Source organism: Hyperoodon ampullatus, assembly GCF_949752795.1.
Source record: "Hyperoodon ampullatus genome assembly, chromosome: 14".
NCBI classification, from domain to species: domain Eukaryota; kingdom Metazoa; phylum Chordata; class Mammalia; order Artiodactyla; family Ziphiidae; genus Hyperoodon; species Hyperoodon ampullatus.
Window position 1 is genome coordinate 43275782 of NC_136927.1, and position 27990 is coordinate 43303771.

The window sequence follows — 27990 nt, forward strand, 5'->3', positions numbered from 1 at the left end:
TCCCTGCAAGCCCCACGGGGTCGGGGAGGGGAGGTTTTACAAGGGCAAAGGGTGGGGGCGGTTGCTGAGGGGGGAGGAGACGTGAAGGGGACATTACGTTTATAAACAAGAATGTCGGGCTGGGGGGCACGTGGTGGAGGCCTGTGCCACAGCTCTGGCTGAAGATGCGTCACTATCAGGGTGGGGAAGGGAGGGCAAAAGGACTGGTTACTTCCTTCTTTCATCTTCTGGATCTGGAAGGAGAAGGGGGGAGGATGAGACTGGTGGCGGGGCGGCACAGGAGATGAGAAGTCCCTCCCAGCTCCCTACCTGTCCCAGTCCCCCAGCACACTCACCTGGAGGCCCCCGCCACCCCCCACTCACCTGTGTCCCCAGCCCCCACTCCCCCCAGCCACCGCAGCCCCAGCGGCACACGGCTCAGCGGCCAGCCAGCGCGGCTCAGCGCAGCCCAGCAGACAGTGGTTCCCCGGGGGCCGGGTAGTGCCGCCCCTGCAGAGTAAGGGCAGCAGCCCAGCCCCACTTGGAAGCGCGGCAGTGGCGGCGGCGGCGGCAGTGGCTCCAGGTGGAGCTGCGAGGGCACGTGACCCCGGCGCCGCCTAAGAGGGAGACGGTGTGGGCAGAGGGGCACAGCAGCTAGGGCACGGACAAGAAGGGGGGTGATACCTGTGACACGGCTCAGAGAGATGGAGGAGGGGGAAACGGGTTATCCTATGGCCAGAGAGGACAGAGAGACAGCCGTTATCGAGGGAGGGAGGTAGGCGCAGGGGACCAAGAGGGCTGAGGAGGCTTTGGGGTGCCAAGGAGACCGTGTCTGCCCCCGGCTCGGAGGAGCCGGCAAAGTGGGGGCAGGGGCTGAGTGCGCCCCTCGGCGGAGGACACGGGGCCTGCTGGGGCCCCGGGAACTCACCCACCTGACAAGGAAGCGGGGCAGGCGCCTTCGTGGCCTGGAGGGAGGGGCTGTGTCAGGGCCCGGGGGCTGACAGGGCTGGGGGCGGCGCGCTCTTACCCTCCAGGTAGTTCCGGGCAATGAACTTGAGGATTTCGTCGAGCCCGATGACTGGTAACGAGATCTTGAAGACCATGAGCCAATGGGGCAGGTCCAGGGCCTGCAGCTTGAAGATAATCTGGGAGGAGGCGGGAAGGGCAGTGAGAAGGCGCCCAGGAGCCGCCGCTGCGCCAGCCTGACCCCGCCCTCCTCCCTCTGGCAGGGGTCGTGGTCGCGGACCCCTGCAGAAGCCCCCTGTGTGTGGGGGGGACAGGCGGCCCCTGGCCAGAAGAAGGCTCACCGGCAGAGGGTCCACGTAGAGGATGAGGAAGTGGAGGGACATGGAGAGGCAGATGGAGCCCAGCAGCCAGATGTTCACCCAGGGCGGCATTCGCAGGAGCGACTGGTTCTCAGACAGGCTGCAAGGGGGCGGCCGGGCAGAGCCAGGGGTGGAGGCACAAGGGGAGAGAAGCGGTGAGCAGGGGGAGGGTGGCCTCCAGACGCCGCAGGGGGAGGGGGCGCGGACCCCACCTGTTGAGAGCATTGCACATCTCGATGGTAACCAGCACGGACAAGGCCATGGTCATGGGCTCGGGGGCCTCGAAGACCTCACAATCCACACCCTCAAAGTCAGGGTTGTGCTCCGTACACTTCATGTAGTGAGTCTGCAGGAGGAGAGGGGAGAAGCCGGGGTCCCGAGAAAGCCTCCACGCCACCCTCCTCCCCTCGCCTCCTCCCACCTCCCTCCGTGCTGCCCTACCAGCTGGCTGTAGGTGATGTGAGGCCCGTCCTCAGCATATAGGAACCACCAGGCTGCTGCTCCCACTGTGGCTGCACCCACGTAGCCTGTGGTGGAGAGAACCATGGGAGTTGGGGGCCCAGGGCTGGGGAGACGGGAGGAGTTGAGAGGGCCTCCTGGCCATGAACAGCCGCTGGAGGAAGAGGGCCCACTGCAGTGGCTGCTGTGGGGAAGCTGGTGTCCCAGAGAGGGGATCAGCCCTGAGGGTCGGGAAGGAGTGGGGGGGTCTCATCCTGCTCACCCCCAATTGCCATGTAGCGGAAGAAGAGCCAGCCACTGATGAGTGGCTCCTTGGGGCTCCGGGGGGGCCGGTCCATGATGTCCAGGTCTGGGGGGTTGAAGCCCAGGGCTGTGGCCGGGAGCCCGTCTGTCACCAGGTTCACCCACAGCAGCTGCACGGGGATCAGGGCCTCAGGCAGCCCCAGGGCAGCTGTCAGGAAGATGCTGCCAGAAGGAGGAGGTCACACGTCTGTCTTGCCTCCCAGGCCTGTGGCCACCCCCCACCAGCCCCGAGTTCCTCCTGGATGCCCTTCCAGGCTGCTCACCAGACCACCTCTCCCACATTGGAGGAGATGAGGTAGCGGATGAACTGCTTCATGTTGTTGTAGATGGCGCGGCCCTCCTCCACGGCAGCCACGATGGTGGAGAAGTTGTCGTCAGCTAGTACCATCTCGGAGGCTGTCTTGGCCACGGCGGTGCCGGATCCCATGGCAATGCCGATCTCCGCCTTCTTCAGGGCAGGGGCGTCATTGACGCCATCACCTGTCTGTGGGGAGGGAGAGAAGGTGGGCACTGGCCCCTTCCTCGTACCCTCCTTGACACTCTTCCATCGGGGCCCGAATCCCTCCCCTCCGTGCATCTCACCAGGGCCCCTGCTCAGCCCCGTCCTCCATCGGTCCCCAGCTCCCCAAGACGGTCATCTCAATAGACACTAAGCAGACCGCCCCATGCCAGTCTTCTCACCATCGCTGTGATCTCATCGTAGGACTGCAGATACTCCACGATCTTCGACTTGTGGGAGGGCTCCACGCGGGCAAAGCAGCAGGCACGTTTGCAGGCCTCCCGCTGCGTGGTCAGGGGCAGGTCATCAAACTCCCGACCAGTGTAGGCTCGGTCGGCCACATCCTCGTTCTCCTCGAAGATGCCAATTCGTCGGCAGATGGCAATGGCTGTGCCCTTGTTGTCCCCCGTGATCATGATCACTCGGATGCCAGCATCACGGCACAGGAGGATAGAGCCTGAGACTTCCTTGCGGGGCGGGTCCAGCATGCCCACCACGCCAACGAATGTCAGGTCCGTCTGGGGAGACAGAGAAGAGAGCGACAGGGTCAAGGAGGAAGCTTGGGGGAAGCTGAGGGGAGAGCGGTCCCTGGGCCTGGTGTTTAAACCTCAGTGGGGCCTCAAAGCTCAGGGGTGGGAAATGTTCACATGTGTGCCTGCAGGCCTGGCAGTGCCAGGCCCATTGTAGGTGGCAGATCGTGTCTTTCATAGAAAGAACTTGAACTGGAAGTGAGGGAGGTTATTTCTGCTTTCAGCAGGGCTGCTCACTAGGTCTACAGCTTTGAGCAAATCTGTGTTACCTGCCAGGCCACAATGTTCTCTCTGTAAAATGGAGTGGGCTTTGGTGCTATTCAGAGAGCAGGTCCACTCCGAGATAAAGAGCTAGTGCCAGGATGCAGGTTGATGCACGTCCTTAGAAAACCTCACTGTGGAAACACGTCAGCTAAACCCGAGTGTACTCAGTGACCTGGCTGGCTTCTGTTCTGGAGCCAGCACCTCACCTCATCTCAGATGGGTCCACGGACCACAAGCCAAGGAGCCCTGGACTGGATGATTCCTAATGTTCTTTCAAACTCTAACGTCCTGTGATTCTAGGCCCCGTGACGAAGTAGGAAATGACAAGGGTGGCGGAGGGGGTGAGGCAGGTGACTCTGGGACAACGGGAGGCTTCCGTCTGCTCACCTCATACTCTATGAACCTGGAAGGGTCCTCCAGGACCATCTCTTCTCGCTTTGGGGGGGTGTCCCGGGTGGCCAGGGCCAGGCAGCGCAGGGTGTCCCGGCCAGTGCCCCACTCCTTGATTACCGACAGAATCGTCTCCTTCACCGGCCCTGTCAGGGGCACCCGAGTGGTGCCAACTCGCACATAGTTACAGCGATCGATGACCCCCTCTGGGGCACCCTAGGAGAACAGAACAGTATTCAGAGACTACCGTTCCTTCCAGTGCACGGTGAGCGGGGCAGGGAGAAGAGAGGAGGGGTCAGGACTGGGAAGAAGGGGGGCTGAGGCGCACTCGGATTCCTGACCTTGACAAACATTTTGTTGCCCACAGCAGCCCGGGATTTCGCTGGAGAGCAATAGACAGACATGGACTTTCTGTCCCGGGAAAACTCCAGGGTGAATTCCTTCTTCATTAGCTGGCGGATCACCTGGGAGAGAGGAGACAGGGAGGGAGAGGCCAGATATGAGACCGGTGGAGAAAGAGTGATGATGCTATGCTAGAAGGGAAGAGTCCCAGACCCCTTAAAACATAGTCAAAAAGGATCTGGAGGTCAGAGCAGACCCCAAGCTGAGTCTGAGATAAAGCTAAGTCTGCTGCCTACAGCAGAAATGGAGAGAATTCCAAGGCTAGTGCTGCCACTGTCTTACTGTGTTCAGGTTAAAGCACAATAGAAACAGGATGGCGTAGTGTGGCACTGTCCGATAGAACCTTCCGTGATCATGGGAATGTTTAATAGTCTGGATGGTTCAATACGGTGCAGTCGAACAACGGCTACTGAGCCCGGGGAATGTGGTTAGTGCAACTGAAGAACTGAGTTTTTACTCTTAGGTAATCATTTAAATGTAGACAACCACATGTGTGAGTCTACAGACATATGTTGCTAGACAATGGAGAGCTGGTACCTGGCACGTAGTACTAAGCACTCCATAAAAGTGAATGTGCCAAATGCATTCTAGATGTTTCTCCACAAAACAAAAATAAAAACCATAAATAAAAATAATTTGATGTTTTTATTATCATTTGTAAATTTTTAAGATGAATCCTGTATTGATAAATACTTAGGTTGTTTTCATTATTTTTGTCATATTAAATAAAGCAGCAATGAGCATCTTGCCTATATGAAAAAAAAAAAGGAATGAGCCGTGTGGGGAATATAATACCCCAGAGGAATTCAATATAGACATTCAGTAAATATTAATAGCAAGAACTTGGAGTGATAGTCACAGAATTGGGCTTGTTCACCTGGACACAGGGAAGCAGAGGCATATGAGGCAGTCATATTTCCCAAATCCTAAATCAGGTCTTGTGATCTGATAAAAACAAGTGTGTTTCTAGAGACAGTGGGTAATAGTTTAAATTGGGGCTGTCCCAGGATGGGTCACTTGTGGTTTCTGTGTCCAGCTCTGTCCCTTTCAACTAGGGACACGACAGGAAAAGTGATCTTAAATTCTTCCAGGGATGCTGCAACTGGGCACCAGGAAGAGCAGTGTAAGTTCAGGTGCGGTAGGTCCTACCCCGAGTCAGCCTTGCCAAGGAAAGCTGTGGAGAGGCTCTCTGCCTGTGCTGGCTGGGTCCCAGCATGGGGCACAAGGCCCTGACCAGCCTGACCCGGGTGGGGGTGGGGGGCGCTGTCTCCTGAGGTTCCTTAGGTCCTGGCCTGTGTAGTCTGGGCTGGAGAAGGACCGTGGGAGGGAGTGCCTAGACTCACCAAGTTGCAGGCGTTGGCCCTCTCCACCTTTGAGAGGTTTCTCAGTTCAGTGTTGAATACATTCATCTTCTCCACCAGGGTGGTGAGTGCTGTCTCGGTGGCCTCACCCACCTTCTCATAAGCACCTTTGGCCTGAGAGGGCACAGGAGGAAGAGGAAGTAGGTGCCCTGGGCTCCCAGCCCCGTGCTCCCATCTATCATGCCCACCTTCCACCTAGAACGGGAAGGGAGCAAGCCACTCTCTTCCCCTTACACCCAGGAGAGGGCTTGGTACAAGGGACCCCCTACCCCTGAGCCCTTCCTTGCGGCCTGTCAAGGAGGCCTGGACTCTGAGCCAGCTGGAGGGGGAAGGAGGGGCGGCTTCAGGAGTGGACAGGTTACCTCATTGAAGTCCAAGGAGGAGTCATTGCAGAGGGCACAAATGGTGGCTAGCTCCACCAGCCCATCATACTGCCCTGTCCGGACTGGCTTATCATTCTTCAAGCTGGCAGCCGGGTGGGGAGGAAGGAAGGGAAAGAGACAGGTAGAGAAGATAGGGAATGAGATGCAGAGAGAGCATGGGGAATGCAGCAAGGAGATGGCAACCAACTTGGAGATCAGGTGGGAGAGAATAAGGTTGGGGAAGGAACAAGAGAGAAACAGGAAGACAAAACTAGAGGGAGGCCCCAGGGAGAGAGGATATGTGTGTGCGTGTGTGTGGTGGGGAGGGGCACGAGGAACTGGGAAGACGACTTTGGGGGAACTTACACCTCTCCTTCTGGAGCATAAGTGGAGCCAGTGATAGAGAACTTGTTCAGAAGGCAGATGTCCCCTTCCACCTTGTCGACGATGAACATCTGCAGAGGAGAAGGGCATGCACACAGATGTTTAACTCTCCCCATCCCTGAAGGCAGTCCTCACCGAGGGGGCCCGTGCCCCAAGTGTCCCTCTACCCGGCCATCTGCACGGACTTACCCAACTTCCCACCATCATCCCCTGATTCGTCCTTCCCTTTTCCTCCCTTTTCCTCCCCTCTCACACCACTCCCTTGCAAATCATTCTGTGTTCTGTGTTCATGGCCTTAAAACAAAAGGCCATGCTGCAGGTTCTTCCAGATCAATTAGTAAAATAAGACGTGCATCACAAGGTGTGGTGGCCACCAGTCTACCTGTCAGTACATGGCCCATCTACAGCTCCAGCCTCTTGTGGCCAGATCTTCCAGTTTTGCAGGAAGAATTAGAAATTCAGGTTATTTTCCTATGCTGTCCCTCGACTTTTCAAATGTGGGCAATTAATTCATTTCTATGAAACATGACAGAAGACCAGTGGTCTGGCTTTGAAGCCTGTGCTTTGGAGGGATGTAGATGACCCAGAGCAGAGGGGAGAAGCCCACTCTGAGCCAGAGCACGCGTGGAAGGGATGGGGCTTAAGACGTGCTCCAGGATAAAATGGTTCTGTGGCCAGGTAAGTTTGGGAAACTCGTTTAAACTGAGTGAAATCCACCCTCTCTATGGTCAGCCTTCTCCGAGGCTTTCAAATGCCAACAGGCATGTGGTACAGCCTTTCTCGGCCTGGTCTGACCACACAACCCTTGATTCTTAGGACACCAATTTCTATTTCACAAACATGCTATTCCAGAGAATTCTGTTTAGGTCAGGGGTCCTTTGCCTGGGGTCCATGGATGACACCCCAGACCAAGGGGGTCTGTGAACTTTGATGGCGAAACAAAAATTACATCTTTTATTTTCTCTCTGACATTTAGCATTTCCATCCAACTATGAATGGGGGCGATGGACCACTTTAATATTAGCAAAACCTGTGACTTGGTCACCAATATAATCACAAATACTCTCTTGTCACATTGTATTGTTGCAGGGCTCTCAAAATAGCATTTACGCTCATCACCGCTTCCGCGTTATGGCAATTATGAGACCCACTGCTGGACTTGCTACTTAATACATTAATAAAGAAGCATATGTTTTACCAAATCACAAATCTGTGTGTTTTTTTTCACATCTTTATTGGAGTATAATTGCTTTACAATGTTGTGTTAGTTTCTGCTGTATAACAAAGTGAATCAGCTATACGTACAAATCTGTTTTTAAAATATCTTGACTGCTGTATTTCAGTCATTGGTTTCCTCTGTAATCCAATGTATTTTTTTTAATAGAGACACTCAATTTATTTATTTTTTAAATGCGTAGTTTGTTTTTAATTTATTTATTTTATTATCTTTTTTTTTTTTTTTTTTGGCTGCGTTGGGTCTTCATTGCTGCGCTCGGGCTTCTCTCTAGTTGCGGAGAGCAGGGGCTACTCTTCGTTGTGGTGCGTGGGCTTCTCATTGCGGTGGCTTCTCTTGTTGAGGAGCACGGGCTCTAGGCGCGTGGGCTTCAGTAGTTGCGGCACGTGTGATCAGTAGTTGTGGCTCACGGGCTGTAGAGTGCAGGCTCAGTAGTTGTGGCGCACTGGCTTAGCTGCTCAGCAGCATGTGGGATCTTCCTGGACCAGGGCTTGAACCCATGTCCCCTGCATCGGCAGGCAGATTCTTAACCACTGCACCACCAGGGAAGCCCAGTCCAATGTATTTTATTTAATTTATGTTTTTGGCCACGCTGTGTGGCTAGCAGAATCTTAGTTCCCTGACCAGGGATCGAACCCGGGCTCACGGCAGTGAAAGCACCAAGTCCTAACCACTGGACCACCAGGGAATTCCCAATCCGATGTATTTTAGAAACAGAATCCTGTGCGTTTTATTTTATACATTGAAAATATTAAATGTAGATATCCAGACTGCCAAAGAGTCCAAGGCGGGACTTCCCTGGTGGCACAGTGGTTAAGAATCCGCCTGCCAGTGCAGGGGACATGGATTCCCGCCCTGGTCCGGGAAGATCCCACATGCCACAGAGCAACTAAGCCCATGCGCCACAACTACTGAGCCTGCGCTCTAGAGCCCACGAGCCACAACTACTGAGCCTGTGTGCCACAACTACTGAAGCCCGTGAGCCTAGAGCCTGTGCTCCACAACAAGAGAAGCCACCGCAATGAGAAGCTCACGCACCGCAACGAAGAGTAGCCCCTGCTCTCCACAACTAGAGAAAGCCCACGCGCAGCAATGAAGACCCAATGCAACCAAAAATAAATAAACAAATAAATAAATTTATATATATATAAAAAAAAAAGAGTCCAAGGCACGGAAAAGACCAAGGGCCCTGGTTCAGGAAATGCTGTTCAGGATTCGTGTGGCTGGGCGTCCCAGGCCCTGTCATGGATGCCCTCTCTGGAGGGTAGTCTGTGCACAGGCAGGCACTCTAGGGCCAGATGGACTTGGGTTTGAAACTCAATTCTGCTCCTTATTAACTGTGCACTGAATCTCCTAGAGCCTCAGTTTCCTCCTCGGGAAAACTGGGTAAACAAGACCTTCCCCTGAAGGGCTGCTGTGGAGGATTAGAGATAACACAGGGCAGCATCTAGCACACGGACGGAGGCTGCAGGGAGCTGCCTGCCTGGGCCAGGGGGCTTCTCTGCTCCCTCTCATAGCTGGCAGGATGGCACTCTCTGTGCCATCTAAGCATTTCTTTCTCAGGCCAAAATGAAAAGCTACCCATGATGAAGGGGTAACCACAACTTTGGGGGCTCATTTCACCTCCCATCTAAGTGGGAGTTGCCACCCTTCCCTGACCTTGCAGACAGACATCTGGTTCGTGGTGAGGGTGCCTGTCTTGTCGGAACAGATGACAGAGGTGCAGCCCAGCGTCTCCACGGAGGGCAGGCTCCTCACAATTGCGTTCTTCTTTGCCATCCGGCGGGTGCCCAGGGCCAGGCAGGTGGTGATGACTGCAGGAAGGCCTGTGGCGAGAAAGGAGAGGGGGTGAGGGAACGATACTGGGGGAGGGAGGGAGACCTAGTGGGCTAGGCTGAAGAGCAGCTCCCAAAGATATCGGGTCCCAATCCCTGGAACTCGTCAATGTTACCTTATTTGGATAAAGGATCTCTGCAGATGAGATTAGCAAATGGGAGGAAAAAGAGAGGTTGCCCTACCTTCTGGGATTGCAGCCACAGCAAGGGCCACGGCAATCTTAAAGTAGTAGATGGCACCACGGATCCAGGAGCCCCCATGGATGGGATCGTTGAAGTGGCCAATGTTGATGAGCCACACGGCCACGCAGATGAGGGAGATGACCTTGGAGAGCTGCTCCCCAAACTCATCCAGCTTCTGCTGCAGAGGGGTCTTGTCCTGCTCTGTGGCGGCCATTTGGTCACGGATCTTCCCAATCTCAGTGTTCACACCAGTAGAGACCACGATGCCTATGGCCTTACCGGCTGCAATGTTGGTGCCCTTGGAGGGGGAAGAAGAGGCAGGGAGCCAGATGATGCCCCTCGTGCCGCATCCCCCCAGCTGTGGGTCTCATCTCTTCCCACACCGCCATGTCTCTCCCAGACCAGGGCCCCCGGCTTGAGCGCGCGACAGCTGGCCCTGGAAGCCTCACCGAGAAAAGCATGTTCTTCTTATCCTGGTTGACAGCTCGGGGGTCGGGAACAGGTTCTGTGTGCTTGATGACAGAGACAGACTCGCCTGTGGAGACGGGGCAGAGGGGTTTTCAGATGACGTCATGTCGTTCTCCCATACTTCTCCCCCCTAACTCTCTGCTTGGTGGGACAGGGCCTGGTAAGGACCAAGCAACAATCCTGGAGGAAGTCTGGACTCTGGAAGAAGGCCCTGGAGGCAGATGGGAAACCCACTGCACTTAGAGTGAAAAGACCTTGACCCCAGTCCCAGCCTGACCACTCACAAGCAGCATGGCTTTGGATCACTTAGCCTTGGTTTGCTCTTCTGTAAAATGGGGACAAGGATGCGTACACTTCAGAGCAAGGTCTTGGTGAAAGTCAAACAAGCTGACGTACGTGGAAGTGCGCAGTCAACTGGAGAGCACGTTCCTGGGAGGGAGAGACCCCCACCCTTGGGACCTTGCCTCCTTCACCTGAATGGCAGGAGCTCAGGCAATCACCCTGGGCCAGCCCACCCTGCCTCCTTGGACCACGGAGCATGCTCACTGGCTCTTCACCCTCTCTCTCCCAGGACAAAAGGAGAAGCAGCTGAGGTTTTAAGTGTATCTGAACCCTGCATCCTATCCCAGAATCTCTGCTTCTTCAGTTGGGGGCTTCTGAGGAGGCAGGATATTTCTCTGGGTGAGCGTGTCCGTATGTCCATGTGGAAGGGACGGGTTGATGGCCATCTGGAAATGGGGACAAACATCCCGCCATTTCCCATGACCCCTTGTGTTCCAGGCTTAGGCAGTGGGCAAAGCTGAGCAGGGCTGATGTCGCTGCCACTATGGGGCCAGGAGGGGGGCCCTACTGCTGAGGGTCCCCTTTCATCCCTGTCTGTCCACTCAGCTCTTCCCTCATCAAATCCTCATCCCCCTCCCCTTTGATTCATCCCCTGACCCTGGCCAGCAGACCTGTCAGGATGGACTGGTCGACCCGGAGGGTGGTGGACTTGATGGTGAGGATTCGGATATCTGCAGGGACTTTGTCCCCCACTGTGGAGAGACGAGAGGAGAGTGAAGTCAGTTGAGATGGGAGTTTTCTTTCTTCCTAAGAAAAACCCAGTCTTTGATGACCTCACCTCATCCTTCAGGTCTCAGGGAGGTCACCCGGGCTGTGCTCCTGTCACCCAAGCAAGCATCTCCCTCTAACACTCACTCCAATTGTCCTCCCTGCTGAATGTTTTCCTCCCTACCAGGCTCTGAGCCTGGCGAGGGGAGGTCTGGGCACACAGTATGTGCTCAATAAATGTACCCTGAATGACACAGGGAAAATCAGGGACAATCCTGCCATCTAATGAGAAACTAAAACTGAGGCCGGGAGAGAGCAAAACAGAGAGGGAAACACGAGGGAGAAAGGTGAGGAGGGACAAGCAAGAAGAGAACTAGAGAAAATAGGGTAAAAGTCTCATAGACCCGCGTCGTGGCGGGGAACAAAGTGGAGCAGCCGGAGAAGGCAGCAAGAAACAGGAGGAAAGTATATGCGAATTGAGAAAATCAATGTCAACCCAGACAAAAGGTGGAGTGAAAAGCAGGAGAGGCAAGTGTGAGGACAGACGCAGGCGGAGAGAGTGGAGCAGCGGAGCAGCAGAGGCAGAGGGTGCAGCCCTGGCAGGTCCACAGGGCAGGGACGGGACGCACATCAGAAGCCTGCCGGGCCCTGGTCTGAGTATCTGGGAAAGGCAGGAAGCCACAGTGAGTGAGCTGGGGAGACGGCAGGAGAGAAGGGGAGTCTGCAGGAAACAAGGCTCTGGGGGGCGTGGGGGAAGCCATACACACCAGAGAGCTGAGAAAACAGGGAGGCGGGAGGGCAAGGGATGTGCACAGAAGGAGGGGGTCCACACAGGAAACTTCCTGGGGAACATGGCAGATGCCCCATCAGACTTAGAGGCCTCCAAGGAAGCCAACTGCCTCCCGGCCTCATCCCGCCTGGTCCCAAGGATGGTCCTGGGGATGGGGTTTGACTGCTTTCCTTTGCCTGTCCTCAAGGTTCCTCCTCCGGTGCCAGAGGAAGCTGATGGAGGAGTGGGGAGGTCGGCAATGGAGTTGGGCGGGACACCCTGTCACCCAAACTGAAGCGATATTTATAGACACTCATGGCACTGACTCCAAACTGTCGCCGTGGCAGGACGGCCCTGTGATGGGGCACCAGAGTCTTCAGCCCACCCGCCCTCCCTGTCACCAAGCTTCCCAGGGTGGGGACTTGGGTATCTGGTGGAGGGAAGTAGGCCTAGAAAGACACATCTTCCTATGCCAGGGGCCTGGAGACGTGGGAAGGCCTGCACAGGGCAAATATAAAAACCGCTGAAGGGGGCAGAATTCCAGTAATCTTAGCCTCCCGGCCCCCACCCCTCCCTGGTCAGGCATTAAGTGTCCCTCACCAGAGAGGCGGGGCCCTCCTTGAGCTCCCCTCCTCCCAGTCCCGTGCTCTCTGCTGGGGCCTGAGTTTCCCTTACATGGTCGGGGGCTTGAGCCTCCGGCCCCCCTCCTCCCTTCTACCCTTGCTCCTTCCCCTTTGAGAAGCCTCAAGGGCACTGAGAGGTCAAGATTTAAAGCTGACCAAGCTTAGGGGTGGGTGGAAGGAGAGGGAAGCCAGGCCTCAGGAGAGGGGTGGAGACAGGGACATTGGCAGGGACTGGGTTCCACCTGTTACTTGCAAGTGCTGGGTGAGAGGAGGGGGAGCAGGGGTCTGTCTGCAGCGTCAGGGACAGGACTGGCTGTTCCTGCTGAGACTCTGATGGAGAGGGGGTGCTGTGGCCACAGTGCCCTGGGGTGACCTCCTGAGGAGTCTGGGAAGGAGAAGCAGAGACTCCACCATCCTGGCTACCTCCTGGACACTGGGGATCAGGGCCTGACCAGCCCCCAACATGCACATCTTCTTGACCTCGAACCCATCCTGGACCACTCGTCCCCATCACTCACCAGCCACCTCCACGATGTCTCCGGGGACAATGTCCCGAGCCTTGATCCTTTGCACTGACTTGCGGTCAGCCCGGTAGACCTTCCCCATCTCCGGTTCATATTCCTTCAGAGCCTCAATGGCATTCTCTGCATTCCTTTCCTGGGGGGACAGGGTTGAGGAGAGGAGGGTCAGAAGAGGGAGGAAGGTCGTGGAATGACAGAGGACTGGTCAGGGAGGATGGGGAGGTGTAGGGATGGAGGAGCAGGGGCCAGAGTCCTGGGGGAAGTAGGGACATCACAGAGAAGGAGGCAGGTTATGCAGTCCTGGCTCCTGGCCCAGGGGAGCAGACAAACCCCACATGACGGTTAAGGAAACCATCACCCACAGCTGAGAACAGGTAAGGGGGTTTGGGGGAGAGAAGGAAGGAGAATCAAAGACAATCAGAAAGCAGCGGACAGGAAAAGCAGAGGGTGGTATAAGGTAAGAGAAAGAAGTACATCAAACTAGCATTTACTGAGATCCTCCTTTACGCCAGACACAGGGCTGGGCACTTTCACACTCATCATCTTGTTAAATTTCACCACAACTCTGAGGGATAGGATTATGAGCCCCATTTTATGGATGAGGAAACTGAGACTCAGAGAGATGAAGGAACCTGCCCAGGGTTGTAAAACCAGCAAGTGACAGTGGGAACACCAGTGTCCTGCCTCTTTCCAACATTCTGGTCCTTTTGCCCAATTCAGAACAAGGCAAGCCCAGGGTAAGTGATGGAGGAGAAGGAGACAGGGAGGGAGGCTGGCCTCATGTCCAGTGTCAGGATGTGAAGGAAAGAGGCGGGGTCAAAGCTAACCTGCCAAACCCCCACGATGGCATTGGCAATGAGGATCAAGAGGATGACAAAGGGTTCAACGAAGGCGGTGATGGTCTCTTCACCTTCCTCAAACCAGGCCAGCACCTGGGGAGCAAGGGAAGGGAGAATAACAGGTACTAAAGCCCCTCAAGTGAGTAAGGAGAGGAAATGGAGGTGAGAACATGTGCAGGAGCAAACGGGGCAGGGCATCATGGGGGCACTGCAGCCCCACATCCCTTTAAGGGTCTACGTGCTCCACAGCTCGAACTCACATAAGCGCGGCCACCACTGTTATTCAGCGGGTGCAGGCCGCACAGACATGCGCAGCTAGGGGATTAACTGGGAATGCTTCAGGTTTCCCTGACCAAGTTACTGGCTTGTAAACGAAGCTCAGGGGACACCCAGGCCAACTACCCCCGCAGCCACATCCATCCCCCGGGAGCCAAAACTCAGTAGGAAAAACCCTGTGGTCCTCGCAGGCGCCTGGCCCACACACGGCCCTCCCCCAACAGCCCTAGGCAGGGGAGCTCCAATTTCAAGAGGGAGCAGGAGTGGGGGATAGTGTTACGGGGCCTCCTGTGCACACCCCACCCCAGCTGTTGCCTCTGCCAGGCAACAGCCTCAGGCAAATGTCAAGGAGCAAATCTGAGAAGGGAGAAGTGAGGCCCTGCCAGCTAGCACTCAGGGGCCCAAGGGGCCTCCACTAAAGACATCAGGGGACAGGGAGACTTTTTTGCCTCCAGAGTCTTGTCTTCCAGGACCACTAAGATGTTAAGGAAGAAACTCCAAAACGTAGGCCGGCCTGCTGGGATGGTGGGTGCGGAGGGGATCTCCAGGACAGGAGAGGTGGCAGGGCCTTGAGACCCGGTGGGGGCAGCCCTGAGGCTGTGAGGGGGAAGGGGAGGGTCAGGCCAGGTAGGTGATGAAGGGGATCCTGGGAGTTCTAGCCCTGATGGGGTGAGTGGGGAGGTGAGGCCGAGACAGGAGCGGCTCTGGTTCTTTGGAGTCACCCTCGCACCAGCAGCTCTTTCCCGCCTCTACGAGGGGAGTCTCTGCCTCGACCAATCAGCGTCAGGAGGGCGGGGCAGGGGGCGTCAGGGTGCCCCGGGATTGGTGGAGCAGTGCGTGCGCCCCCGGGGCATGCTGGGAGCAGCGGTGGCCTGGGAACAGCAGCAGCCTCGGAGCTGCGGAGCCCAGCGCTCGGGGGGTAACCCGAGCCCTCGGAGCCCTTGAAGCTCCGGGGGCGGCTTAACTTCAGTGTTTTGGCTGAGAACACCCTTAAAGCTTAAAATAAAACCTGCCTGCGGGGTGTGGGGGAGGACAGAGGAGTATACAAATCAGCGTCACCCCACCTCCCTCATTTCTGGTCTGTAGAAAAGGATGCTGAATGCTTGGTCTACAGGAGCCGATGATTTGGAGCTGCCCGCCAGCAGACTCTCCAGATCCCCCCAACCCACACTCCCAGCCTGCCCCCAGATGCCCTCCCACACTTACAAAGGAAATGCAGGCGGCCAGGAGAAGGATCCGCACCAGGAGGTCTTCAAACTGCTCTAGCACCAACTCCCACAGGGTCTTCCCTGAGGGAAGAGGCAAGGGGAGGGGCCCCCGGGGTTAAGGTCTAACGGATGAACGGCTGGGACTCCAGGTGCAGGCAGGCCATTTGGTACTGAGAAAAGGGCTGAGAGGAGCTGGCCCGGAGTCCAGAAACAGGCTCCTCAAAGTGGTGGGCAGTTGTTCAAGGACTGGATGCCTCAAGGAGAAAGTGCCTGGAAACTTCTGCCCCCAGCCAGACTCTAACCTTTGGGGAGGAACAATTGCCCCAGGAGTTGGAAGGGCAGGGCAGGGAGAAGGGAGTGGGGCACAGAGGGGAGGAGGTGTCATTTATGAGAGCTCAGGGCTTCCAGTAACTTACCTTCCTCGGCAGGGAGCTCTGCCCAGGGAAAAAGAAGAAAAGGACATATTCATTTGGCGTTCAGTCTAATGCCGCCCACCGAGGACTTTGTGGCTAAGGTAAGAGAATCAGGCCACCAAAAGGGCAGCTGAGATTCACCAGGGTTATCCCATAAAACTTCCCCAAAATCAGGGTCTCAGGGACCCTGTTTTCTCAGTATCCTCCCCTCCCTTGCAGTCATTGGACCATGTCCTACCTCTTCCCTAAGATACCCTGGAGGGAGAGGCTCCAGTGTGTTTGTGAGTCTGTGTGTGTGTGTGTGTGTGTGTGTGTGTGTGTGTCCATCAAGGGACACTTACCATTGTGGCCGTATTTCTCCAGATGCCGCTTAACTTGGTCCGGGGTAAGGCCTGTAGTTTCGCTCACCCCAAAATGAGCCAAACATTCTTCTGTGGTCTTGGAGTGTGCAGCCTCCATTGTGCTCCCTTCCTGGGGGCCAGGGGGCGGTGTGTTCCTTCTGGGGGGTTCTCACACGTCAGGGGCCTTCTTCAGTGTGTCCACCTGCCTGTTTGTCTGGGTTTCTTCCTTTTTCTCTCCTGCACCCCCGAGTTATTCTTTCCTCCACGAAGCTCCGACCCCCGTTCCACTTGCAGCAGCCAGCCACCCGCCCCAGCCCCCAGCTGGTCCTTATGAGGGAGTGGGGGGGGCCAGGCTCCCCCCTCCCCCAGATCAGGGATTGGCTGGCTGAGACTCTAGCAGGAGGGGTCAGAAGAGAGAGAGATTTCTGCTGACAGAGGGGGAACAGTGGGGCTGCAGCCTGAGATGTCACTCATGAGGGAAGCTAAGGTGGCCCCAGCCCCAGGGAAGGGGGGGCAGAGACTTCACTTTCTGTCTTCTGCTACTGAGCCCTCCCCCAATTGCCTCGACTTCTTCAGCTGCACTGAATTTCCTGTTCCAGCCTCACCCCTTCCAGTTCTTCCCTTAAGCCCACTTCTCCTCTCAGGCCTTCACCATTCCCTTTCCTCGTGTCCCCTTCCCGTCTCATCCCCCTGAACCTGCCTGTTTCTACTGCCCCAGTCTCCTCCTTTCTCACTTACCTTGTTGAAAGGGCAGCAGAGATACTCCAACCCTCAGGGGATTGAAAAGGGGGAGAACATCCCTTGGGGGCCAGAGGAAGTGGCTCTAGAGGGACAAGGGGAAGTAGGGAGGGGAGAGGGTCAAGGGGACAGGGCAGAAGATGGTAACCCTACCCTAGGGAGGGGATGCCGCAGCCATCAACAAGGGATTTAGTGTCCAGGCCCTGGTGAGCAAAGCCAGGACTGCCTGTCTCTCCCGTAAACCCCCCCTCCCCATCGCTCTAACTCAGCCACTGGGAACAGAGCCTTCAGGGCCCCACACCCTGACAGGGAATGCCCCCCACCAAGAAAATGGAATACCCAGGCAGCCGGGTAACCCATGAGCCTACAGAATGTGCTGATGGCAGAGGGAGAGGGATCAATGTTTCAGAATGGGGGCAGGGGTCACCCCAAGTCATGGAATAAGGGTCACCTCATCCCACACTGTGCTCTCTTTAACCCACGGGGTCTACATGGCAGACCCCACGTGGCGTGTGGTTGCACTCCGCCCTGGCCCTGAAGTAGCTGTCCTCAAAGGGAGTGAGGATCGGAGCTGTGTGCTCAGGCATACCCTGGGCATACCCTGTCGGCAGAGGGCTGAGGGAAGGGACATTAAGGGAAGGGGCTCGGGGAAGCTGGATAAAGCAGAGGCTCCAGACCAAAGGAATGGACGGCGGGCAGATTGATGGGGACAGGTCTAGGGGAAATAAGGACAGTCATAGCTGGGGGGATAGAGATAGGGCTGCCAGGGTCAGAGGGAAGTCTGAGGAGCAGTGGGGAAAAGGGAGCTGGCATGCAGCAGCCAGGTGGGTGGGGGCTCAGGGCTGGGTGCAAAGCCACAAGCTGTTGCTGAGCGGCTGGCCTCAGTATCAGCTTCCTCAGAGAAGCAGCTGCTCTGAACACCCCACCCCCATCCCTGCTCTGGGATAGGGGCGTCTCTTGGTTACTACCAGCTGCGGGAGGAACAGACAAGAGGGTACCATGGGGTATGGGCAGGGGAGGAAAGGAGGGCAGAGAGGAGAAAGGCTGAATGAGAGAATGGTGAGAGGTCAGTGAGAGGAAGCAGGCTTATGGCCTTGGCCTCAAGTCCTTCCTCCATCTAGGCCTCAGTTTCCTGAAATGAACAGTGAGGGGTATAGGCCACTGAAAGGGTTCTCAAGGTCGCTTCGCTGTCTGGCACTCAAGTTCCTAAGCAGACAATGGCATAGGAGACAGCGGGGCAAAGGAAAGGGAAGCCCCACTTTTGGGGGGTGGGTAGGCCAGCAGGGGTGGATGGCACTGAAGGATTTAGCCCCCATACCCATCCTTTCCTCTGCCTGGACCTGGGGGAGGGCAGCCTCTCGGGTGAGTTGAGGACACGGCGCTCCTTCCCTCTCCCTTTTCATGGGTCCAACAAACCCCTCCCTGAAGCAGAATCCTGCTGCGATGTGCGGGTGTGAGGGCTCAGACAATGGTGTGAGGTGTTGGGGGTCATATCCTCCACCTGGCCCAGCACCCACCTTCTTAGGCCAGAGTCAGGCTCAGCATCTGCCAAGCCTTTTGGTGCTGGCTGGCTTCTCCCCGCCACCACCTAGAGGAGTGACAGGGGCACTGTCTTAAAGGAGCAGGAATGCCCAACACGGAGAAGGGGGAGAAGACTGGACAGATCTCGGCTTCAAGGGACTGGAGAGCATGAGGCCGAGGAAAGGAGGCAGGCTTTACAGGGCACTGCTGCCAACAGGGCCCCGTAAGGTTATTCATTTCTGCCTCCCCCAGCTTCCCAGAGGGGAAACAAGCCAGAGAGGGAAAGCCACCAGCCAAGAGCTGCCAAAGGATCACCATCAGGGAGGCTGGGTGTGAACTGGGATGGAGGCGCGTGCTCTCTTGGAGCCCTCACCTAGGGTCTCCAGGCCCAGAGGTGGAAGGTGTTCGTCCCCTCCTGAGCACTGAAGCTGAGAATGGGAGAGGCGTTAGTTCTGAAGGACACAGAGGTAGAGCCTGCTCAATCCCCGACCAGTTCCGAACTTCAGCTGAACCATCCATAGACAGGCTTAGAGGGAAAGTGTCTTAGGCTCCTCCAGCCAAGACATGCAAATCTTGGGGGTGCAGGCAGGAGGGTGGTGAGGAGGCTCTTGTGCCCTTCCCCCCCACATCTTCAGAAGGCAAGTCCCTGAGGGCTGGCAGGATTTAGTGGGAGGGGGGAGCCTCGCAGCACCAGTTGCTGCTAGATTAGGAGAGGATCAGGTCCTGCTTACCCTGGGGCGCCACAGCGTTCACTCGCCATCTCACTTTGAGAACACAGCATCCAGATCCCCAAACCATCCCCCTCCCTTTGCAAGGCCAATCCTATCCCCAGTCTCCTGAGGCCAAGGTTTGGGGTAGCCCCAGGGATTAGACAAAACCAGGAGAGACACCAGGCTTCCCCCATCTAGCCCCCTAGGCTGGGTGGCCTGTGAGCCCAGCTGTCTCCTGTCCATCTCCCAACAGGACGCAAGGCCCAGAATAGCAAGGTCATAAGCGTGGTCATAGGGCCTCCTGGGGGTGGGGGCAGAGGCTGAGGGGCATGGAAGTGTAGACTCCACACTGCCCGGGAAGGAAAGTGAGGCAGAATGGTTAAGAGGCCGAGCTGGACGGAGGTGGGGAAGGGAGCGGGCCAACAAAACAGGTGGGATTCTTCAGAACCCGGCCCCTCCTTGTTGGCACCCACAGAGCTGGGAAGCCCAGGGGTGCCCTCGGTTGGAGGAGGGCACAGCCACAATTCAGTCCAGAGAGGAGAGCCTGGGTTTAATGGTCGGGCGGCGGGGGTGGGGGGTGGGGGGGCGGCACGGCGCAGGGAGGAGATGTTGCAAACTCAAATGCTCACAGGCCTAGCTAGGCACATCACGTGAGTGAAGTGGGCTGGTGGGGATGGAGCAGAAGTGGAAGGTGGATACCACGTGAGGCTGGATCTTCTAATTTTCAAGAGAAACCAGTAATCCGAACTTTTATGTGAAATTCCAATGGAAACACTGTCCAGACCAAGCAAATCATGTCAGCAGCTCCAACCTAGATGAAACTTCCCATTTTACAGATAAGGATATTGAGGCCTGGAGAGGCTACACCTTGCCCAGGCCACACAGCAAATGAGAAGCAAAGGCAGGAGTGGAAACCAGCACTCTTTATCAACTATCTGGCAGCTTCCCAGCTTGGCTCTGAGAAGGGGGGCAGTCAGCCTGCCCTTGGGTCCCTCTGGCTGCCATATTAAATCTCTCCCAACACAGCCACTATGCCCCCAGCCCAGCCCCCGTACAATCTCTCTCGGCCTGCTTTCTCCCTAGGGTAGGAAGCCTTAACTGAAGAATTCAGAGCAGGAAGGCTCCTTGGAGGTCATCAATCCTGCCGTTCACTGTCCTGTCCCATCAAGAGAACTCGGCTGGAGACCCCGAGAAGCACCGTTTGGCTCTGCACTTACCGCCTCAGAAACAGGACAGCCCCCAGAGGAGTGATGGGCCGAAAGCACAGGTCTGGAGAGCAACAGGGACTCAACCTGACCCAGCCCTCCAGTCTCTCAGCTCTGGAGCTCGCAACACTGAGTGGGCTGCCTTCCTGACCCACCTGTCCCAGTCCCCACTGCAAAAACTGGCCACAGCCATCACGATGGAACTGAGATAAACCCTTTTATTTATTTATGCTTCTCCATTTTGTTTAAAACAACAAGAACAACCACCTTAATATAACTGACAGCCCTTCCCCCTCACCCTTCCTTGGGCTGAGGAGTGGTTAATGGGGAAATGCCCCCAGGGATGGGGCTGACCGTAAGAGCCCCTTGGGGAGGTAATTGGAGCCTGAATCCCCTGCCCAGGGGACAGGGCACCTGTAGTGTATGAACTGGGGAGTTAGCAGGGCTCTTGAACCTTTTTGTACCAACATACATGCCCTTAGCCGTCAAGGGTAATGAAGCATGTGGGGAGGGGATTCCCACTGCTCCTCTATGTCCCTGCCCAGCCCCAATCTCACGAACTGAGGGCTGGGGAGCAAGAAGAGTGGAGAAAGGATGGGGTAGGGTATCTCACACGAAGGAGTACTGGTTATTTATGGCTCTGGGATGGCCCCCTTCTTCTCCATCGCCCCCTAGTGGTAACTGCTGGAGCTGCAGCATCAGGGTTACCCCGGGGGCCCCACCAGATCCAGCGCCTCCCTGGGCCTCCGTGCCTGGTGCTATGGCCTCTTCCATTTCAACCACGGGGACCAGCTCAACCACGGGGACCAGCTCTTCCTGGACCCCTCCACTGCCCGCTTTCTCTTTCTCTTGCCTCTCTTTGGCTGCTGCGGCTGTTGCTGCCGCCACTTCTGGCGCCCCCGACGCCTCTTCTGCCCCAGGATGTGGGGGATCTGTCCATGAAGGGGGTTCAGGGGGCTGGGGTGGGTCATGGGAGGTGCTCGGTTCTGGATAGGAACGGTAAGAAGACAGACTGATTGTGGAGGGAGGCAAGCTCTTGTAGCAGCCTCCCCTTCACTCATCCCCCCAGGAGCCATGTGCTATCTCCCCCGTATCCCATCTCCTGAGCAACCCCCATCCATGGAAGATGGATCATGGGCGGCGGTGAGAGGAGGACCACACTTACACACAGTCACTCGCTCCGAAGGGCATGAGGGTGGAGGAGGCATCGGGGTAGCATCGATCTCCCTCGCACACCCCTGCATGGCTCCCGGCCTGCTCCCGGCCTGGGGGGGAGGGGCAACGTGGGGACAGATGGGACGTCGGGGTGGGGAAAAGGGAGAGATCAGACAGGGACATCAGACATCAAGGGAGGAGGGAGGGGGATCAGACCGAGCACCCCCAAGAAGGGCAGGCCCAAGGCAAGGTTGTGATGAAGGGCAAAGACAAGGCCAGGGAGGATGGATCTAGGAGACAGACAAACGATGGAACAGAGGGTCCGATGGAATGGGAATGCGCCAACCCAGCTCTCCACTTCCTCCCGGCTCCAGCACGGAGCCCCCTGCCTTCCTACCTCCCCATGTACTCCTTTCCCAAGAAACCCAGCACACAGGAAACTTCTCTACCCCTCTCTCCCTGACAAAGCCTCTCCTCCTCAAGCCCCCCGCCCCGTCTTTCTGGCACACACACCTCCTCACTTCTTGGGTGCACGGGCACCTCCTCCCCTGCAGACCTGCTCTGCTCACCCTGCTGTCGCTGGGAGGACACGACATAGCTGACAAGGACAACGTCACTGGAGCCTCCGGACTCCAGAGGGATGGGGTGCATCCGGAAATGCTCGAGCATATCAAAAATGGACTGGAACCACAGGTGCTGAACCCGGCACTGACCTTCCTCATTCAGCGAGAGACGCAGGTGCTGAGGGCAGGATGAGTGGGGTAAAGCAGGAGCCCGAACCCCGCCAGTCACAGAACCCTTCTCCCCTGATGGCAGCGTTCCCCACCCTACCCGCAGGCCCACTGCCTACAGCGGAGCCTTCTGCTCACTCACCTTGGCCTTGCCCTGGAAGTTGAAAGTGAGGACATATTCACCCCGTCTCGTTTCACTCTGACGTACCAGGAAAACGCCATGGGAGCCGGTACCTCCAGCCAGCACTAGCTGGGCGGCCTTGAGTCGAGAGAGCATCCCGTGGAACCAAGGATACCCTGAGAGGGGCTGATCCCCCTCACCTCCCTCTGGCTCTCCCTGGAACAGTAACGACCCTTCAGGAAAGAGAGAGGGAAGGAAACTGAGGTGTCAGGGAAGCCTCCCTCATCCTGGGAGATGAAAAGCCTTGCTTTCCCCTCATATGTCACTCCCCGTCCGTTCCCCCATCAGGCCCCCAGGTCAGATCCCTCAGGATCCCAAGACCAAAAGTTTCAGGCAGGTGGTCAACCAGGCTTGGAGGCAGACACACACTCACACCGCTGGTACCTGTGGCTGTTTCCGGAGTGTCCAGGGGTGGGTAGGGGGCCGAGAGGGGATGAACTGTCCCTGCTGGGGGTCCCTCTTCAATGGGGATACGGGGGGGCAACTCTGGGGGAAGCAGTTCCATTGAGTCAAAATGGGAGGCGGCAATGGAGGCGGAACTGGGGGAGATGGACGCTGACGGGCGGTCTGAGAGGCCCCCATATGCCCCTGGGAAAAAAAAAAAAGGAGGGCAAAATTGAGAGCTCGAGAAGCTACTCTTTGGGAGGATTGGTCTGCTTGGGCCCACTTCCCCACCTGACAGGTTACCCTGGGTACACTGGTGGTCAGCTGGCTGAAATGCTGAATCTTTCTTCAGGCACTGAGCCCTGACTGTTTTTATCAATGTCTCCTAACTTATGCTTCACGCATTGCTGAAGGACTGCAGTTATTCCAACAAGGTCCTAGAATCCTAATGTGCCTACATCTCTTCTGAATCAACAGTTGAAATTACAGCTATAGTCGCAGAGGTGGGGATGGGGGGGGTAGGATCCCTCAAATATTTTCACGTTTAAAAGGGGTCCTTTTTTTACCTGCAGGACGAAACCCCCAACTCTGAGAGGCATCAAAGCTTCTCCTTCTGTGAATCCCCCCAACCTAACCAACCTGATCTTCAGATTAACTTGTATTCTTGTGTCCTCCACTTTAACCCAATTATCCCGTTTAATTTTTCCAGCTCTCCGGGCCTCTCCCCATCTCAGGTCTCTGCTCTCCTAGCTTCTCCAAGCCACGTTCTTTTCGCACCTCGCCTGTGTAGAATTCCCCGTCTATCCCACCTCCCATGATTCTCTTCCTCCTCTGAGCTCCCGAGGCTTCCTGCTGGTGCTGCTCAGAGGACACTAAGCACAGGGTCTCCATTTGGGAGTCCTGCTTTTTAGAGGGAGTGATGTCTCGCCAACTCCGCTAGACTGTGAGCCCACGGGGCAGCTCTGAGCCCCTCAGCCTGCCCCAGAGCCTAACAGAGGGTCGAGGATGTACTAGGGCGCTCCTCAGTGTCTGCTGAGCGGCAGGCGTGAGCCTACAGGCATGTCGTACATGATCAGTGCTCCGAGGATGGGAATATGCGGAGTGCAGAGTGCTATGGCTCAGGCAACAAGCTGGCATAGCCACTTTGTCAGTGACTCTCAGGTGCCCTCAGAAATGCCATTTCTCCTCTCTGCTCTTAGCTGCCTGAGAAACAAGGAGATTGGAATGGACGACCTGTAAGGTCCGTTCTGGCTCTTAAAGAGTCTTTAATTCATTTGTTTACTCATCGCATACAGCCTGTGTGCTAAGCACAGTGAAACTGAAGCTCGGAATGGAGGATCAGAAAAAAAGGGTGTAGTGGAGTCTAGAAAGGTGAGCTGGGGCCAGGCAGACGCATCTTTGTGTGTTTATGTATGTGGGTAGCATATACGTGTGTCTAAAAGTAGGGAGTCAAAAGAAAATCTAGTACCGTCAACATGTGCACAGAGATGCGAGTAAGAACAAAACAAAGATAAGTACAAAGCGTTCTGGAAACTCTGGAGAAGAGAACCATTACCTCCAGCCAGAGTGGTGGCCGGCACAAGGCTTACAGAAAAGGGACAAGGCCGGGCATAGAAGGCTGGAGAGGAGCTGGCCTGGGGCTCGTGTGGGGCTGTTGATGGTGATGGTTCTAAACTGTAAACTGTGGTCAGGCACGTTCGGGGACAAAAGTCAGACATTTGGTCGTGGCAGCTGAGGAGCAGGCATGGGGTGCACAGCAGAGCCTGGAGAGAGGGCCTGGGCCTGATGGCCGGGGTTCTTGCGTGGCGGGTCCCGAGGTTCACAGCTCTCTAAGGCTCCACCCTTACCCTGCGAAAGGCGGTCGCTGCTCTCGCTGGGCCCCAGCAGCAGCCCCTGGCTGGGCAGACTCTCCGAGTGATTCAGGCAGGGCAGCTCCAGGCTGTCTGTGTTCTCCCTTGTCAGGAATGAGGTCCCAGGGGCCAGGGGGAGGGTCATGGGGCGGGGACTGGTAGCAGGGCAGGGTCTGCAGAGACAGGGGAAATGGTGCTGGGAGGAAAGTCACCAGGGGAGAGGCAAAAGGCTGCTCACCACCCTCACCCCCTGGTCCCCTCAGTGACAGAAGACGGGCTCCTCACCCTGGGCTCAGGCATTCTTGGATGTCAGACACCCAGGCCTTCACGTGTAGAGCATCAGCTGTCTCCAGGATATACTCCGAGGGGCCTTCCACCTATGGGGACAAGAGGAGGCCCACAGGCCACTTCCAGGTCTCGAGGCCTTAATTCACCTCCAACAGGAACAAGAACATCCTCCCTCTCACCCCTCGTCCCAGAAAAGCTGCCGCCCCAGGGACACACCGTCAAGGTACCTGGCATGTGTGCCCCTCCTTGCATCAGTATCCCTTGCTTCAATGTGCTAAGAGTGCTCCAAGTGGACAAGGGAGCCCAGGGCTCCTACCTTAACCACAAACGTGTTCTCCCGGTCAGGCATCTCCAGGGCTGTGGTTGTCCGCACATCGGTGATCGCAGAGCAGGGAATGCTAAGTCGAGGCCGAGACGCCTAAGTTGGGAGAGAGAACAAGATCCAGATTTTTGGTGTGCAGAGACCAGCTTTCCTTTCCCTCGAGATTCATCTTTCCTTCCACACCCCAAGGGAGTTAGACAAATAACACTACTTTTTCTGTCCTGCCCACGCTAGGAACCCAGAGTCAAGAGCTAGCTTTAAAAATCCAAGTAAGCAAAGCTAGGCATGTGGGCCACGTCCCCAGCGCTCAATCCCTCGCTCCCGGTCACCCACCCTCCTCCTCTGGCCCTCACCTTGGGTGGTACAAAGAACTCCAGACGGCTTCCTCCTCCTCCTTCTCCTTCACTTCGAAGCAGCAAGCGACACTTCTGCCACTGTGGTTGCCCTCCTCCCCCTGAGGTAGGCCCCACTGCCCCTCCTCCCCGGCCCACTCCAGCTGGGTCAGGGGCTGCCTCTTCAGCCCCCATGAAACTCAGCAGCTCTTCCCTCTGCACCACGCCTCCTCCATCCTTCAAGGTCCCCCCTCCCCGACTGAGTCTCAGCCTCTCAAAACGGTGAGTCCATCTGTCCCCAGGGGATGTTCCATCGCTAACCAGTCCCCTACCAATGGTCCCAGCCCCGCCAGAAGAGTTGGAATTGCTGTTTCCACCTAACACTGGGGGGCCCGATGAGGTCTCTAGGGGCCCCGCTGGGGAGGGAGGGTCACCAGTCCCCCGCCACTGCAGGATGCCGCGGACTGAACCTCGGACCGAGCGACCCACTGAGCGGAGGGAGAAGCGTTTCTTTAGCTTCGGCTTCGAGGAGGTTGTAGAAGAGGAAGAGACTGAGGAAGGGAGGGGGCCGGCCAGGTCCTCAGATGATCGAGAAGGGCCCAGCACAGCCAGGGGCCCGCCCACCCTGCAGCTCTCAAGGGACAGGTCCTGTGGCGGGATCTCCACACCAGGACTCAGAGGAGGCAGGATGGGTGGCGAGAGGGAGCCGGAGGCCCGGGCCACCTCGGCTTCAAAGTGCTGCAGGAAGAGCTCAGCAAAACGGCGGGAGAAGGCAGCCTCGGCCCCAGGCCCTGCGTATTGGGGGTGGGAGGCCAGGTAGAGGCGAAAACGGCGGGCAAAATCCAGGGCAGCTGCCCGGGCATGGGACTCGCAGAACTCCCGCCAACTCGGGGGAGGGGGTGGGGGCAAGGGGGGAGGGGAGGGCGAGGCCCCATCCTCCGGGGAAGGGGCACCATTCATGATGGCCCCCAGGAGGTGGAGAGGGAGAGCCTGTGGGGAGGGGCAGCAAAGAGGGAAGCGGCCAGAAGACACAGGGAGAGCGGCAGCAGCTGCAGAAGGAAGAGGCACATACATCGAGTCACTGCTGAGGTGGGACCGGGGCCAGAGCCCCACCCCGAGCCAGACTCCCTCCTCTGGTCTAGACTCAAGAGAGCAACAGGGCTGAACACCACGCTGCCACCCTTCCCTTCCCCAGATCCTCGTGCCCCACCACCCCCAGGTCTAGCCTGCACCCACCCTGCTGCCTCCCCAGTCCACTCTCCCTGGCTTCAGCTCCAGGTGTGGTGGACGGCTGTGCAGCACCTTCCTCTAAAAGGGACTCTTTTCCACGTCACCTCCCTTCTCTAAAACCATCCTTCAATATTTATTACGTGCCTCCCATGTGCCGTTCTTACCTTTCCCTGTGAGAGGTTTTAACAACCTCTGTAATAGATGAGGAACCCGAAGCTCAGAAAAAGTTTCAGAACTCCAAGTCTACTGTTTTTCCCACCGTACAGTCCTGACTGCACCAGCCTCAGTCACCGCCCCTCACTGCTCCAGCTCTCAGGGGAGCTAGGCCTGCAGAGCTCAGAGACCCTGCCTCATGTATCCCGAGGTCCATCTCTGAGGAGGGAGGCTGCTCATTAAGGAGGATGGATGGATGACGGATTCAAACAACTGTCTTGAAAGCCGACCCCAGGGCCCAGCACCCAAGCACTGTTGTCAAGGAGGCTTGGAATGCCCAGAGCCCACTTCTTTGGTGCCCCTCCAGGCAGGGACCCAGAGGCAGCAGCACCAGGTGAGGACAGGCTGTGGGTTGGGTCCGGGCAAGTCTCTGCTGGCCACAAAGTAAATAAAATATATCAGGAAGCTGGGGCCTTGGATTTTTCACCTCCCTCTTCTCTCACAGAGGAGCGTGCCCTAAAGGCTGGTTAGCCTGATGGTTAAGGCCACAGGTTCTGGAGTTAGGCTTAGAATGAAACTCCATCTCTGCCACCTATTAGCTGTGTGATCGTGAACAAATTACATGTCCTCTCAGAGCTTCAGTTTTCGTATCTATAAAACAGAGCTAATGATCCCTAACCCCTAAAATTGTTGCGAGAATTAAACAGAACATGTCCCTGCTTGACACAAAGTAAGCACACAATAAATGACTTGCCGTTATTACTATCTTTATGGGTTCCAATTTTCTCAAAGAGAAATCAGCGAAAGGAAGAGCCTTCCCAACGTCTTACAACTAGCAAGTGGCAGAGCTGGGCATGGAATTTACAACCCATGGCTCTTCCGTTAGTGTTCCTCCCCCATATTATACTGGAAGATGACTGGCACCAAGAATGAGGTGAAAGCAGTTCAGGCAAATCTCCCCAAACCCCAGACTCCTGCTCAGACCCGCGGTCAGCGCCCCCTCGCCTTTCTCCTTGACCTAAACCCTACACACTCAGATGGCTCCAACCACAGGGACAATTCCAAACCAACGAGAAGACGCCAGGAGACGAAAGAGTCATGGAGCACGGGGGAACCGAGCCAAGAGGTGCAGACACAGCAGAGAGACCAATCTCCAAGCAGAGGCCACCTCA

At 56.5% G+C, this 27990-nt stretch overlaps 2 protein-coding genes across 4 annotated transcripts; both read right to left on the reverse strand.

Annotated features, from left to right (window-relative positions):
* Nucleotides 1-135: 135 nt before the first annotated feature.
* Nucleotides 136-16136, reverse strand: ATP2A1 (ATPase sarcoplasmic/endoplasmic reticulum Ca2+ transporting 1; the record flags this gene model as incomplete). The annotated part of the gene is made up of 22 exons (XM_079719916.1): nt 136-233; nt 1007-1124; nt 1287-1404; nt 1517-1650; nt 1746-1831; nt 2026-2228; nt 2330-2550; nt 2748-3083; nt 3747-3965; nt 4091-4213; nt 5495-5626; nt 5875-5977; nt 6241-6329; nt 9152-9318; nt 9511-9808; nt 9960-10045; nt 10932-11012; nt 12939-13077; nt 13769-13873; nt 15263-15345; nt 15681-15698; nt 16019-16136. 22 exons carry the CDS (start codon nt 16134-16136, stop codon nt 208-210), a joined length of 3003 nt encoding a protein of 1000 aa, XP_079576042.1. The 3' UTR covers nt 136-207.
* A 4260-nt stretch (nt 16137-20396) lies between these two features.
* SH2B1 (SH2B adaptor protein 1) lies at nt 20397-26410 on the reverse strand (the record flags this gene model as incomplete). 3 transcript variants are annotated; one of them, XM_079720029.1, is made up of 9 exons in its annotated part: nt 21023-21178; nt 21358-21457; nt 21917-22088; nt 22221-22432; nt 22644-22847; nt 24491-24666; nt 24779-24870; nt 25098-25199; nt 25457-26395. In XM_079720029.1, 9 exons carry the CDS (start codon nt 26393-26395, stop codon nt 21160-21162), a joined length of 2016 nt encoding a protein of 671 aa, XP_079576155.1. In that variant the 3' UTR covers nt 21023-21159. The 3 variants fall into 3 exon arrangements, with proteins under 3 accessions (XP_079576156.1, XP_079576154.1, XP_079576155.1); XM_079720030.1 differs by lacking the exon at nt 21358-21457 and having other exon boundaries at nt 20397-21178; nt 25457-26410; XM_079720028.1 differs by lacking the exon at nt 21358-21457 and having other exon boundaries at nt 20811-21178; nt 21861-22088.
* Between the last annotated feature and the right edge of the window lie 1580 nt (nt 26411-27990).